Consider the following 13,889-nt stretch of genomic DNA (forward strand, 5'->3'; position numbering starts at 1 on the left):
GCTGTATAAGAAATAATTAAAAAAATCAGTCTAACGCTGATCTCTAGCCTTGTAGGTAAAATTTATGAGTGCATTTTAATCTCATTAGATTTTCCTGCTCTTGGTTTAACTTGCTAAAGATGGTTGTAATTTATCTATAAGTGCAATCCTAAAGAATAGACACAAAGAAGTAGTCCTATGTATGTAAGTATTCTATATTCTATATGTAACTATCTGCTATTAGCTCTTTGCCTATTTCTCAGTTTGTATTACTATGTATGTATTAAGGAATAATGTGTTCTTATGCTGCAATATTGATTGTACATGCAGTGGGTTGAGTGCAGGTGATGTTTTATACTGAATTATTTTTCACTGCATTTGTGTATATGTGCATATACACATAACAACTCTTGCAAAAATTTGTGCAGTGCTTCGTTGCAGGAAAAAATCCATGACTATTATAAAGCTTCTAGAAATACTCTGTATGTTATTTAAGCTTCAGAGGTATATTAAAATAAGACTGTACTTTAAAGTTCTTGTGGCTTATATGCTATTAGATAAATATTGTTCAAGATTTTTCTTGACTCTGAGGAAAAGACCTTGTCAGCTACAGTTTCATACTGTTTTCACTGAACAGTGTTGAGGTTCAAGGACTAAATATGTTAAAGGCAAATTTTCTTTTGCCTTTAATGAAAGCAAAGATTGGGCCAGCGTTTAGAGTTTCTGATAACATCTCCCAGAGGGGTTAGAATTTCTATATACTCTGCATTTTGCAGAGTTAACTCAAATAATTAAGCTACAGTTACATAAAAACTGTGTAAGAGTGTAAGAGTATCTTGACTGAAAGTACCTTAAACTACTAGAGACAATATTTACACTTCCATATCTGAAACTTATTTTAGTCAATTAAAGATGGACTTTTTTAGAAAGAAATACAATTCTAACTTTTTTCAGCCTATTCCAGAGCAGAATGAGCTAGGTGCTTACAAATTTATATCAAGATTTATGCTGACAAGCTGCTTCACCCTGATGTTACTTATAAGTGCATTAGCATTTGGTTGCAGATCTTGTTATCTGTGTGTTTATTGAATTTGTTAATGTTTGAAACAAAATGCTGAAACAAGGCCCTGTATTAAAATCTTTTTCTTTTGTCTTTGAAATGTATTTCAAAGCTACTTTTCTGCAATGCAGTCTCGTTTGCTGAGACCACTATTTAGTATACATCCTCATCTAACATGTTTCTATGGAAACACACTGCATTGTTTTGTCCATTTGAAATCAGTTCATGGCGTGAAATATGAAAACACAGTAGTTGCCATGAGAGAATTTTGTTTCATGTTCTTAATTGTTAGTTTAAGATAAATTCTCCCATCATTTACAGGAGCCTAGCTTCAATTTTACATTGATACAGCTCTAACTTCAGCTGAATTATGTGTGCGTAAGCAAAAAAAGCAAAGGGAAAAATCAGATCAGGTTTGGGTTTATTTTTGTCTCCAAAGAGGGAAAATTGGGTGGCTGTTTTAGAAAGTGGGTTTTGATCCTACAAGCACATGAGCACCTGGTAAGATACACTGGGAAAACCAGCAGCCGAAAGCAGTCTGCTAAAATGTGCCTGTAAAAATTACGTACAAATTGGAGTCTGGTTTTGTGGGGTGGAATGGTTTTATGTAATTGTGTTGTGTTGTGGTTTAACCCCAGCCAGCAACTAAGCACCACGCAGCCGCTCGCTCACTCCCCCCCACCCAGTGGGATGGGGGAGAAAATGGAGGAAAAAGGTAAAACTCCTGGGTTGAGATAAGAACGGTTTAATAGAAGAGAAAGGAAGAAACTAATAATAATAAAATGGCAACAATAATAAAAGTACTGGAATATACAAAATAAGCGATGCACAGTGCAATTGCTCACCACTCGCTGACTGATGCCCAGTTAGTTCCCGAGCAGCGATCCCCCAGGTCAACTCCCCACAGTTTATATACTGGGCGTGATGTCACATGGCATGGAATATCCCTTTGGCCAGTCTGGGTCAGCTGTCCTGGCTGTGTCCCCTCCCAGCTTCTTGTGCCCCTCCAGCTTTCTTGCTGGCTGGGCATCAGAAGCTGAAAAATCCTTGAATTAGTCTAAACATCATTTAGCAACAACTGAAAACATCAGTGTGTTATCAACATTCTTCTCATACTGAACCCAAAACATAATACTATACCAGCTACTAGGAAGAAAATTAACTCTGTCCCAGCCAAAGCCAGGACACATTGCCAATTCATCCATCTCCTCAAGTGACTTTAGTGAGTTAGCCAATATAACCAAATTTGAACAAGGTCTTAGGAAAATTCTACAGTTTGGAGGGAGGGGGCAGTGGACCCCTAAGCTGCAGAGAAGCAAATACATACTTTCACTGAGGTAAAAGTTATAACATATATTTTTCCCTTTATGGTCTGGCATGACATACTTTGTATGATAAGCTTATCTACAAAATACAGATCCACCAAAGTTCAGGCTTTGATTAGTTCTATTGCTGCTGAGCTGTTGCTCTGTAAATTTAGCCTTTGATTTGCTCTGAAGATAGTACTTCAATGTTTTCTCCATAATTCTGTGGTTTATCTTACATGTTTTTTTCTCGATGACTCATTACATTGTAGCAACTTAATTTTCCTTCCTTATTTTCAAGTAACTGAAGTAAACACTGTTACTTCACTAGAACTAAGATAATTGTTAAGTTGTTATATTGCCCTAGAGATACTTACAAATCTGGGTGATAGAGGCATGGTCAAAGAGACAAATTTTGATGTGACTAGTATTAAATCTAAGCATTTGCCTCAAAAGAGGAGAACAAAAAAGCCTGCCATGTGAAAGTATCTGCCTGCTAATAATATGTCTATCACATGATTGCCTGGGCATAGGTTTAGAAGATGTACTTCCTGCTACACGTAGGCAGTTTGTTATATCAGCACCTGCAGGAGTTATCACTGCTTTTATGTCAAATTTTCAATTTCATCACCTTCAATCATCAGAAGCACATTAATAAACAATGCTGAAATAAGTTGTAACCATCATAAAGTGAACCACCACTCAGCATGAAGACAAAGCTAAATCCCTGTAGTGTTAAAATTAAACAGAACTTACCTTAATGAAACTGACCTCATTATATTGTTTTTGAAACAGCAGTGTCACTGTTTGGAAACTGTTCATAGGAAGTTAATTATTGTAGGAAATGCAATTGATTTAGACATTTGTGCATATTGGAATGTTTCCTGTTCCTGCTGAAGCACAAAGTCCCTAGCAAAACAAATATTATTTATGTTTATTTTTTGTTCATCATTAGAAGTTTGATTAAATTGTATTCAATAGATACAGTAGTGAAAAAAACTACTATCTGTTCATAGCATTCACCATGTCTGCTAGATGTCTCTTCTTTACCTGTGGAAAAAAGGCCTAAATGTGTTTCATTTGTTTGTTCAACACTTTCCTGGCTGTAGTCTGTGGTGTCATATAATATAGTTCAGGTTTGTTTTGGAATGCGAGCAGTGAAGCAGCCTTTACTATTAAGAAAGTCAGCTGCTGCTGTCGCTGAAAGCTGTATAGACAGAATAGTAGGATTAGTTTCTTAATAACAAGGAAGGAATATACAGGTGATGATTAATCATATGTGCAATATTTAATTTGTTAACCTGTGACTTGTGATTTGAGATCTCATTTTGTATGTATTCGATGTAATCATAAACTTTCTTTTGAAGCAGAAAGGACAAATTTTTTTCCTGGTAAAGCCCATATAATTAAGTTTAATTGGTTTAAAAGAAAAAGTTCAAGGCTGGCTTGAACTGAAAATTCACTCACAGCATATAAAACAAAAATTTGAATCAGATGGGATTTTCATCTTACTTCTGGTATTAATGTTTAATGTGACACTTACAAAAGTACATTTTTGCTTGTGCCTATCTTAGGGAATTTAGAAGTTAGTACCGCAAAAGTAACATATATTTTTGCCTCTGATGGTGGAATCTGAAGTGAGAGTCAAAGTTGTGATTCTTTTGCTGTCAGTATTGGTCAGGTGTCCTGCCAATATTTTTTTTTCTCTCATCCCCCATTATTTCATGGTTATCATGAGCACAAGTTATTCCAGGAGCTCAAACAGTGAAGTTCAATACAAGTATACTTAAGATCTCTCTTTGGATGTCCCAGCTAGACTCATGTGAGGTCCCTTTTTCACAGCTGAGTGTTTTAACTGAAAACTCATTAAAACTCCTACATTTAAAATAATATTACAGCTTAAGTCCAGCATTCAGAAGTGAGGTTTTATAAAGTTGGGCTTTTAAGTCTGCGATCACAGAATTGCTGCCCTGGTGGTGAGATAGGTTGCATAGGAAAACACCTCACTGGACTTCTACCATGTTGTTTTAGAGATTAGGATGTGCATAGTGAGTGAAATAGAAAACAACATAAAGAAAAGAATATGACTTCATGGCTTAAGGCAATCTGATGCTCTCTGATTAAAGTGTTTTCGTGGTTTAACCCCAGCCGGCAACCAATCACCACGCAGCCACTCATTCCTCAATCACCTCCCTCACAGTGGGATGGGGGAGAGAACCAGGAGGGTAAAAGTGAGAAAACTTGTGGGCTGAGATAAGGACAGTTTAATAGGTGAAGCAAAAGCCACACAAGCAAAGCAAAACAAGGAATTCACTCATATACTTCCCATCAGCAGGCAGGTGTTCAGCCATCTCCAGGAAAGCAGGGCTCCATCACACATAATGGTTAAATGCCAAAACTCCAAATGACCCCTCCTTCCTTCTTCTTCCCCCAGTTCTACTGCTGAGCATGACACCATATGGTGTGGAATATCCCTGTGGTCAGTTGGGGTCAGCTGTCCCTGCTGTGTCGCCTCCCAACTTCTTGTGTACCCCCAGCCTGCTCACTGGTGGGGTGGGGTGAGAAGCAGAAAAGGCCTGGACTCTGAGTAAGCACTGCTCAGCAGTAACGAAAACATCCCTGTATTATCAACACTTTTCAACACAAATCCAAAACATAGCCCCATACCAGCTACTATGAAGAAAATTAACTCTATTCCAGCCAAAACTGGCACAAGTGTGTTTTACTTTAGACTCTCATCAGAGTTGCTGAATGGTTCTAGGTAGCTGGCTACCTTTGTGAAGTCTGATTTCCTGATCTGTTTTCCTAGTCTTTGAGGATGGACAGAACAAACAACTGAAGCTAAGTCTTGGGTGTACACAGCTCCTACTGAAACTGACTGGAAATGTGTCTTAAATGTAAGAACGAAATATAATGCTAAGTAGTACCCTGTAAAATCACATTTTGAGATGTTTATAGGTGGACACCCAAAATGAATGGATACTAAATGACAGTTCTGGCTGTAATCTCTAGTAGCAGTAATTATGGACCTTAATTTCATAGGAGACGCTGTGATAGTGAAGTAATGTAGTGTAAGTGTTTCATAAACATAGATGATGGAATAGAAATGTTAAGAGAAGTCTTTCTGTTCAGTTAAAACACATGTTCAGGAGTGCTTGGAGGGGGATTCTTTGAATGAGGTTAAATATAAATATGTAGCAATGGCCTATTGATTGAGGAGATTTCTTTATAAGAAACATTAACATCATAATCTATACAAAATGGGGGCTGAATTAAGTTTACACATAATTCTGCTATTTATTACTTGTTGGATGCCTAACACATCTTTTCATTATTTTCAGTTGTTGTATGCTATATTTGCACGAGTGCACGCACACACACACAGAGACAGATAAAAACTTATGCACAACGTATTTGTTACACTGCTGGAAATATTTTGCTAGGTTGTAGCTGAATGCGTGAATTGAGAAACTGAAATGTCTGTTCAGTGTTGCATATTTTGCTGTTTACTTGTGAGTTTCTGTGAAAAGCTCATTACAATAAAAATGTAGTGAACTAGGCTTTTTGTATCTGGGATAGCAATTTCTGATTGATATAAGTGCCTCATGTCTCTTTTGTTTCCTTCTTGAAAAAAAAGAAGGGAGGGGGAAATGTGAAGGGAGGCCTTCTTGTGGGATAAGTGTTGAAAGGAAGAGGAAAGGAGAATCGGCATGTAGGCAGGTCCTTGATTTTTCAGGTAAAGAAGTAGTGTATTTCTGTGATAGTATTACATGGCAAACCTACGGCAGCAGAGTCAACCAGTAAGACTTAATGTATTTTTATGCCAGCATGTGTAGTCATGAGTTACATTCCTGTCTAAAATCAGTTTGTCATAATTTACTTTTGCTCATTTGTCTGTGTTTGTAAGAAAAGAGAGGACTTCCATTTGGTAGGTGGTTAAAATATATTAGGTTGATGGAGAAAGGATGAAGCTTGAAACAGAAAAAAAATTCACTTTCCAGTATTGATGTGGGATTCCTGCAATGAAGTGTTAGAAATGTTTTTAGATTAAGGCCAGACATAGGAGAAAGTCTTTAGATGTTTTCAGGCTCGGGATGCATGTTTGGTGCTCAGAGATTATATAAGATCCCTTAAATAGAGTACAAAAATAAGAGAAAAGAGACAGAATTAAACCTTGGAAGAAAATGCTACTGAAAGGTATTAAAAGCAATATTTACAGTTAGAGAAGTATAATTAGGAAGATTCAAAATTGCAGAGGATTTTCTTATTGTTTCAACACTGAAAGATCCTGCTCAAAGTTGTAAATAAAAGATGAGCCTTTGATTTGGTTAGAATAAGGTTATTCATAATCCCTACAAAAGCATCTTCATTCAGCACTGTAAGGAAAGGAGCATCAGATCTAAGCAAAAAAATTGCAACTGGTATGGGGTTTTCCTAAGCAGGAAAAGAATGTAACAAGCATGGAAAGAAGCCATTTTAAATTGAGTGTTTCAGTGTCCACTGTTTGACACTTGGTTTATGTTCTCTGGTTCTTAAAGTTATAGAGGGACTTTCCCTAGGTATCTTCTGTAATGTAAAAGACTACTTATTAATGAAGAACTGCAAAAAATGCTTATAATATCATTAATATGTCTGAAGGAGTGAAAAGTAGGCATTGTATTAGTACAGGAAGAGTTCACAGAAATGATGAAGTCATAGCACAAATATAAAACACACCAAAAATGATTTTTTTATTATTATTGTTGTTGTTATTATTGGCAAAATGTTTTCCTTTTTTATAATTTTCATGTCTTTTTTTTTTTTAACTAAAGCATGATGAAGCTTAAACAATTTGAAGATAGCAGAACTACTTTCTGATAAACAGTCTCATATATGTCATTTTGTGAGAAGACATGTATTTACAATTATGTACTGCATGAAATGGAAATTTGAGATGGAACTGGCGTTCTGTGTGCCTGAGATACAAATGTGTTCCATATATCTGAATGAGCACAGCAAAGTCCTATGTAGTAAAACCATTGTGTTTATGGCTCATTATTTAGCAGTAGCTGATAAATATATTTTATTATAACAACATAATTGATGTTTGTCAGGAACTTATTACTGGTCAAGAAGGAAAGGAAAGAATAGGGCAATTAGGAAACTGCAACCAGCTTGGATTTTGAGTCTCAGGTTCTGATTTGTTGATGAAGAACACGGGTCTGTTACAAAATGTAATCCTTAGTGAAGATTCTTTCATCTTCTTTCATACTTTCTCTTACCTTTAACACTCTCTTTCCCAGTTACGAACTCCTTTAACCTAGTGATTTTATAAACTATGCTTGGACTTTCAAAACATTTGTACATTGAAACATTTTGACAGTTGAAGAAAACAAAGAATGAATTAAAAACAAAGAAAGTGCATTTACATTGCAATAGTAGTAAAAGCCCTTCTTAGGAACATGCAGACATAGAAGAAAACAGCTAATTATTTTATTTTTTAACCTTTTTTTTTCCATCTTTTTTTAGTTCTGTAAGCTGCTTAGAAATGCCCTGAGACCAGATACAGTTCCTGTTCTTCAAACATGTCAGTTTGGCTATGCTATAAGAGCGCATCACTTAGGGCACAGTGATGGTGACTAAGAATCTCTAGAGCAGCTTAACCCTTTTCATTTCCTTATATCTATGCCTCCTTTCCCCAGCCCCTCAAATCTCTTCAAAAAGAAAACAGCCTTATGTAATATTTTTTAGTTCTCCGGAACCTTTCTAGTACTTTCATCAAGCAACAGATTAACTCAGTATGATAGGACTCGCATGAAAAACAATAGCAGACTAGAAGCCATTTTAAAGTTGGTTTGGTCTGTTATGTCAAACTATGTCCAATGTCACTTCAAATAGATAGATACTTGATTTTGTTCACTTCTGTAATGTGTTTCCATGCCTTTCTCCCCTTCTTTACTGCCAGCAATGTTATCTTATGTATGCCTGTTAGAATGAGCTTAGTAGCTTCATCTAGGAGCCAAAGAAGGCAAAGAAAATTAAACTTGATTTTGATAAATGTTTATTTGGAAGGCATTTGTTCATGACGGCACAGTCTGGAAGGTGATACTTGCAGCCCAATTTCCGTATCTTCATCAAGAAGATAGCTCTTCAGCTGAAGTACACATTTTCTGATATGACTCTTAACATACTACATAAACATTACCTGAGATTTAAGATGACACAAAGTCATAGCTGGAGTACATGTCATAGCTGGAGCCCATATCATTTGGACCCTGATTTCAGCACTTCTGAAAAGGCAAAGCACTGACTATTTTTGACAGATGTACATGCTGAACAGAAGCACATCCTAAGACAGAAACCTGCAGTCTCAGAATACACTCCATTTTATTCAGAGATAATTAGGAAACCCAGAGTCAGCTATGAAAACTTGTCTCTTAATACAGCCACAGTAGGATGGAGACATGAGTTTGGAAGGACCAACGTACTGGCTCCATGTCAGATCAGACATGCTCAAGAACAGGAAACTTCCAATACAAGCATTCGCACCAACTGAGCTGCAGCAATACATAAATAAACTTTGCAGTATCAGTCCCCTATCAAGAGAGGGCTGCTTGCTAGATTTTTGGTCTTAATCCCTCTGTTCTGGTTATTTGCTAGTAAGACATAATTTTGCCAGAAGGCTGCAAGGCTTTGTGTTTGAAATCCTGTTCAGTCTGATTCCTAACAAAAGTCTGGAATGCCAGTGACAGACTGGGGAGACTATTGGAACTTTCTCAGTGAAACTGCACAGGCATTATGACACAAATACATATTCTGGAGATGAGAATTCTCAGACACCACCAGGGTGTTCTTGCCTTTTTTCTAAAATGCAGTAAAATGAATTTTCACATATGTATCTTAACAGATACATATTCAAGCTCTCTGGACAGGCTTACTATGGTTGAACTTGCCGTCTATCTCATAGCTTGATCCTGCAGCACCATGGCTAGGTACTTCATCCAGACTGGAAGTTGTTATGTCCAACAGCGTAGTGGTGTGCTCCGTAGGGACCATGGACAGCGACTGCTCGCTGCAAGTTGGGGAAGTCATGCTCTAGCAGTGAAAAAAAGGACTGCTTTTAGACATGGATAGTTCAACACCATTGGGATTCTACGCAGACCTTGGTGGTCAACATACTAAACTGTTTTATTAACCTTAAGCCAGTCTGGTCTTTTATTGAGATCAGGTGAGGTTCAGCTCACGGTTTGCAATGAAGTCACCAATGTTACAACTTTATTTGTTTGTATGACTGTTTTCCGAAACACTGTTCTGTAAAAGAATTTTCATAGAGTAGAACTGCCGTAGTAATTAAGTTTGAACTTACTGGAATATGCTTGTGCATTGTTTCATTCTGGAGATGTTGGTCTTGACAGCTATCCCTTCCTCCAGAACAGAATAAACTGTAGGTTTTTGTAGCCAATCATCTTTTACTGTATTACGTAGAGGGAAGCGTCCGAGTAGCTTGCACATAAGAAGTGCATGTAAGTATCCTTTCTGAAACCAACCTAATCAGTCAGCTTCCCTGACACTGCACTGCTAGACTTCCGTTATTTCAACAAGAGCAAGTTGTTCATTCACCCATGTCTTCTTCTAGCCATACCCAGGCATTCTAAAGGCCAGGCTGTCTCATCTCACAAAAGGCCAAACAAGTAACATGGTACATCTTGCTGATGTTCCTTTCCCACTGAGTATCTTCAGACAAGAAACATCCTTCAGCTGTTCAGCTAGTGCAAAGACAAAGCAAGCAACATGAGATTGTGCTTTGATATTTGCTGGATATTGCTTTGCAGAGAGCAACTGTTAATCAGAAACAACACAAATCTGCTCTTTGCTAGTTACCTGTAGTGAATTCTGAACTACTTCTTAAAAATGTGCTGCTTACAAATTTATTGGAATCTCCCTGGGGATCCACAAACAAAGCTGAAAAAAGTTGGTCCCAAATAATATGGGACCTCCATTCAATGTGTGGCGTTTAGGGAACAGTTGCATACATTGAGTAGTCAGGAAACTTCAATTGTTCCCTTTCACATCTGCACACATCTTTTCTGCTTTGTAAATACTCTGAGTTGTGTCAAGATGCCAAGAAATTGACACAAGACTTCAGCCTACTGTTTGTGCCAAGCATATGGAGATGCTGGGCAGATATGTAGGCTTCATGGATGTCTTCTGAACTTAAGGTGTAGAGATTTTATATCATTTTCTCAAACACATTTACTTAAGGTAAAGATCACAGTTTCAGACCAGCTACATTTCAGACTATTTTCACTCTCTGAAGCACACCCTTTTTCATACATTCATACAATTCCTAAATATTCTTAACTGTTGTGTTTACAACACCCCTGCTTAATGAAAGCACTAATAGGACGAGCTCAACTTGGAAAATATCTCATCTATAGCCACTGGTGGTGACGTACTCACACCACCTTACTCCGTACTCCACTGCTTGAAAGTTCCTCGTGTATCTTATGAACATGGGCTCAGTGCTAGGAGAAAACCCAAAGTGATTAGCCTACTTGGAGTTGAGTCCCTGATTAATAGTTCCCATAAAGACTACTGGAATTTTCTGTGAAAGCACCTTGTCCTAGAAATTGCTCCCTGTCCTTCTGTTGTTTTTTAAGTTAGATTCCCCTGCTCTCTTTTCTTCTTGTCCTTCACTGAGTCCTATGCCTTAGCAGTTTCTTTTGTAATAAGAGAAGCTAATTTGAGACAGGTAAACTGAAGCACTTTTTTGTTTGGTTTTTTTTTTTAAATCAACAAGCAATATCTATTTTAGAGGGTGAGTTGATTATTCTGTGGCAACCATTGCATGACAGAGGTAGAATGCAATGTCTTTGGCTGAAGCACGAAGCTGGCAAACTTCTTTATTCAAATAGCATGAACATATGAGTTGTGAGTTGGAGCTGAAACCTTTATACAAACTGTAGCATGTTGTTCTTTTTGTGACCAAGAATTACAAGTAAATTGATCAGACTGTTGATACAGAACTAGGAAAGAGTGAACTGGGCAAAGATCACTAAAATGGCTTTTAAAAGGTCTGTAGTTTAAAATAGCACCAGGCTTGCCTTACACAGTTATATTAGACAGAACACTGCTTTTACCATTCAGACCTCTCCGTTGGAAATGATTGTGTATAGAGAAGTCAGTGGGCTTTGCTAATCTGTGGGTCTCCAGCCATGGATAACCCCAAAACATTTGTACATATGGACTTTGTTTAAATTTTAAAATGGTGCAAAAATACAGATAAGGCCAATGGAGGCTATTTTAATACTGAATGTTTCCTAAATAAAGGAAATTCCAGATGTGTTACTACATCAGCACAAATAAACTTTTCTCAGAATAAATGTGGTTTGTATCCAAAACTTATATTGTTTCATACCTTTTGAATATTTGGATTTGTTCTGAATCAGGAGTTGGACTAGTTGAATGACTGTATTAGGATTATGAAGCATTCTAACTTCACAATTGTATTTGAAGCAAACAATTCATATTTGTTATATAGCTTAACAATTTTCTCTCTTATCTAATTTGCTTTGTTCATTTCATTGAAATTGGCCCTGTTACTTGCGTAATTATTTTCTGACAGATGATTTCATCAGGGATATTTCTTTTCCAAGGACAAGGAATGGAATCCTACTCAAAATCATTGAACTAGGACTGTTTATAAACATGACAGATCCTGTTAGGGTCATTTCCAAAAGTCTTAGTTTCTTCTGTCCCAGGCTGCAAGTGCTGGTTTCTTGTTCTGAGTGGGGTTTTTTTGGTGAAAGCTTCCTTACTTATAGTTTTGCTTTTCTAAAAAATGTCTTATATAGCCTGTCATAAAATAATACAAATTCTTAATAATGAATGATTTGTACTTAAGACGAAATAGAGTATACCTACTTGCATTAAATCTTAAAGTATATTGGATGTCTCTTTCCATTCAAATGGTGCAGTTGTGTTTAACAGAACCGATAATAGTTTCAGGCAGGCAAGGTATTTGATTAATAAATTCTAACAAGCTGGGTACCTGCTGGTTAGCAGAGAACCCCAGGAGAGGGATATACTTGTCATGATGTCATCACTTTATTTAATCCTGCAAAAAGAATTCAGCATTGACTTCATCAAAACCTATTTGGATGGTTTGAATATTTTGTGAATAAAGCTGTGGTTCTGGAATTTGCATACCTAATTTTCGTTTGTCTGCTTTGAGGTATTGTTGTGGAATTTACTGAAATGCTTGTTGGTGTCTAAGAAAGCTATAGTGATAACTGCATTGCTAGCAAGCAGCTTGAGAAAATACTGTTCCCTGCATTGCCAGATGATACTGTGACTAAGGGGTGTTACTATTTGGAGGAAGAGGAGGAACAGGACCCAGACTGAATTAATAAATGAAAATTTAGTGGATCACTCTGTTTTACTATTGTGTCTTCTTTCTACAGTATGTTGTATGGAATCTGTTTGCAAATGTGAAAGTTTGTTTTCTTACGCCCTAAGTTTCTGATGCAATGACAGATTTCAAAGAAATATATTTTGAAATGCATCATCACTATCCTATTGTCTTTTTAAGTGAACAAATTGATAAACTATAGAATTTTTACCTTTTCGTTTTATAAAAATAGTATGTCTGCAGTAAGCTGGCAAATCCAGATAATTCCATCATAAATATTCTTTTACCAAAATTTGCACACTTTTTTCTTTTTCTTTTTTTTTTTTTCCCCTTGTTCCCAAGAACATCTGTGCAGAGGTGATGATTTTTTGATGCCAGAGTGTCAGGTAAAAGTGGACATTTATATGTAAATTAAAGTTGATAAAGATTTGACATTATCTTTTCAAACCAGAGACTTGGCTCATTCAATCCCTGAGGCTGAAACAGTTCCCTCTTACACTGCTTTTGACAATGACTGTTTGAATAACTTTGTTACATTATACTTTGCTGAAGCTTTCTAAAACTACACGATGTGTTATAATTTTTTTCCCTCCTTTCCTTTTATGTTTTCTCTTTTCTGTACAGGTGATTTCTATTCACTCCTTTCCAAGCTGCTAGGAGAAAGGGAAGATGTTGTGCATGTGCATAAGCATAACCCTACAGAAAAGGCAGAGTCAGATTTTGTAGCTGAGATTGCTAATGTAGTCCAAAAGAAGGATCTTGCCAGACAGATCACAAATCATGATGAGAGGGACAATACTATTCTTGTCAGAGACAGAATTCACAAATTTCACAGACTAGAGTCTACCCTGAGGCCACCAGAGAACAGACATTTCTCTTTACGACAGCCTAAACATGGTGAGGGAAGCTGGGAAAAAGGACATACAGGAGGTGGGTTAGGGCTTAATTTTATACACTGAAATGCAATGTAAGAGCTGTGATCCACATTAGCAAAATCTGAAGGGAATATCAATTGATGCTCAGAAGTATTTTACGTGACAATTTTCCTAATTATGGAAATATTCTCCCCCTATTTTAGAGGTATTTCAATGGGGTTCTTTTCCCCCTCCTGTGTGAAGAAAGAATGTATACCAATGGCACAATACCACTGCTTTTT

At 36.8% G+C, this 13,889-nt stretch overlaps 1 protein-coding gene across 10 annotated transcripts in view; it reads left to right on the forward strand.

Annotated features, from left to right (window-relative positions):
* PAM (peptidylglycine alpha-amidating monooxygenase) overlaps positions 1–13,889 on the forward strand; it is a 152,713-nt gene that overhangs the window by 116,030 nt on the left and 22,794 nt on the right. For 7 of the 10 annotated variants that reach the window (XM_069775715.1, XM_069775714.1, XM_069775718.1 and 4 more), the window contains one exon: positions 13,358–13,663. The exons of the other annotated variants lie outside the window; for them this stretch is intronic. In XM_069775715.1, the coding sequence (XP_069631816.1) occupies positions 13,358–13,663 (306 nt within the window). The remainder of the gene's footprint in view (positions 1–13,357; positions 13,664–13,889) is intronic. 10 annotated transcript variants of the gene reach the window in all.

This window comes from Haliaeetus albicilla, chromosome Z, assembly GCF_947461875.1.
Source record: "Haliaeetus albicilla chromosome Z, bHalAlb1.1, whole genome shotgun sequence".
Lineage (NCBI taxonomy): Eukaryota > Metazoa > Chordata > Aves > Accipitriformes > Accipitridae > Haliaeetus > Haliaeetus albicilla.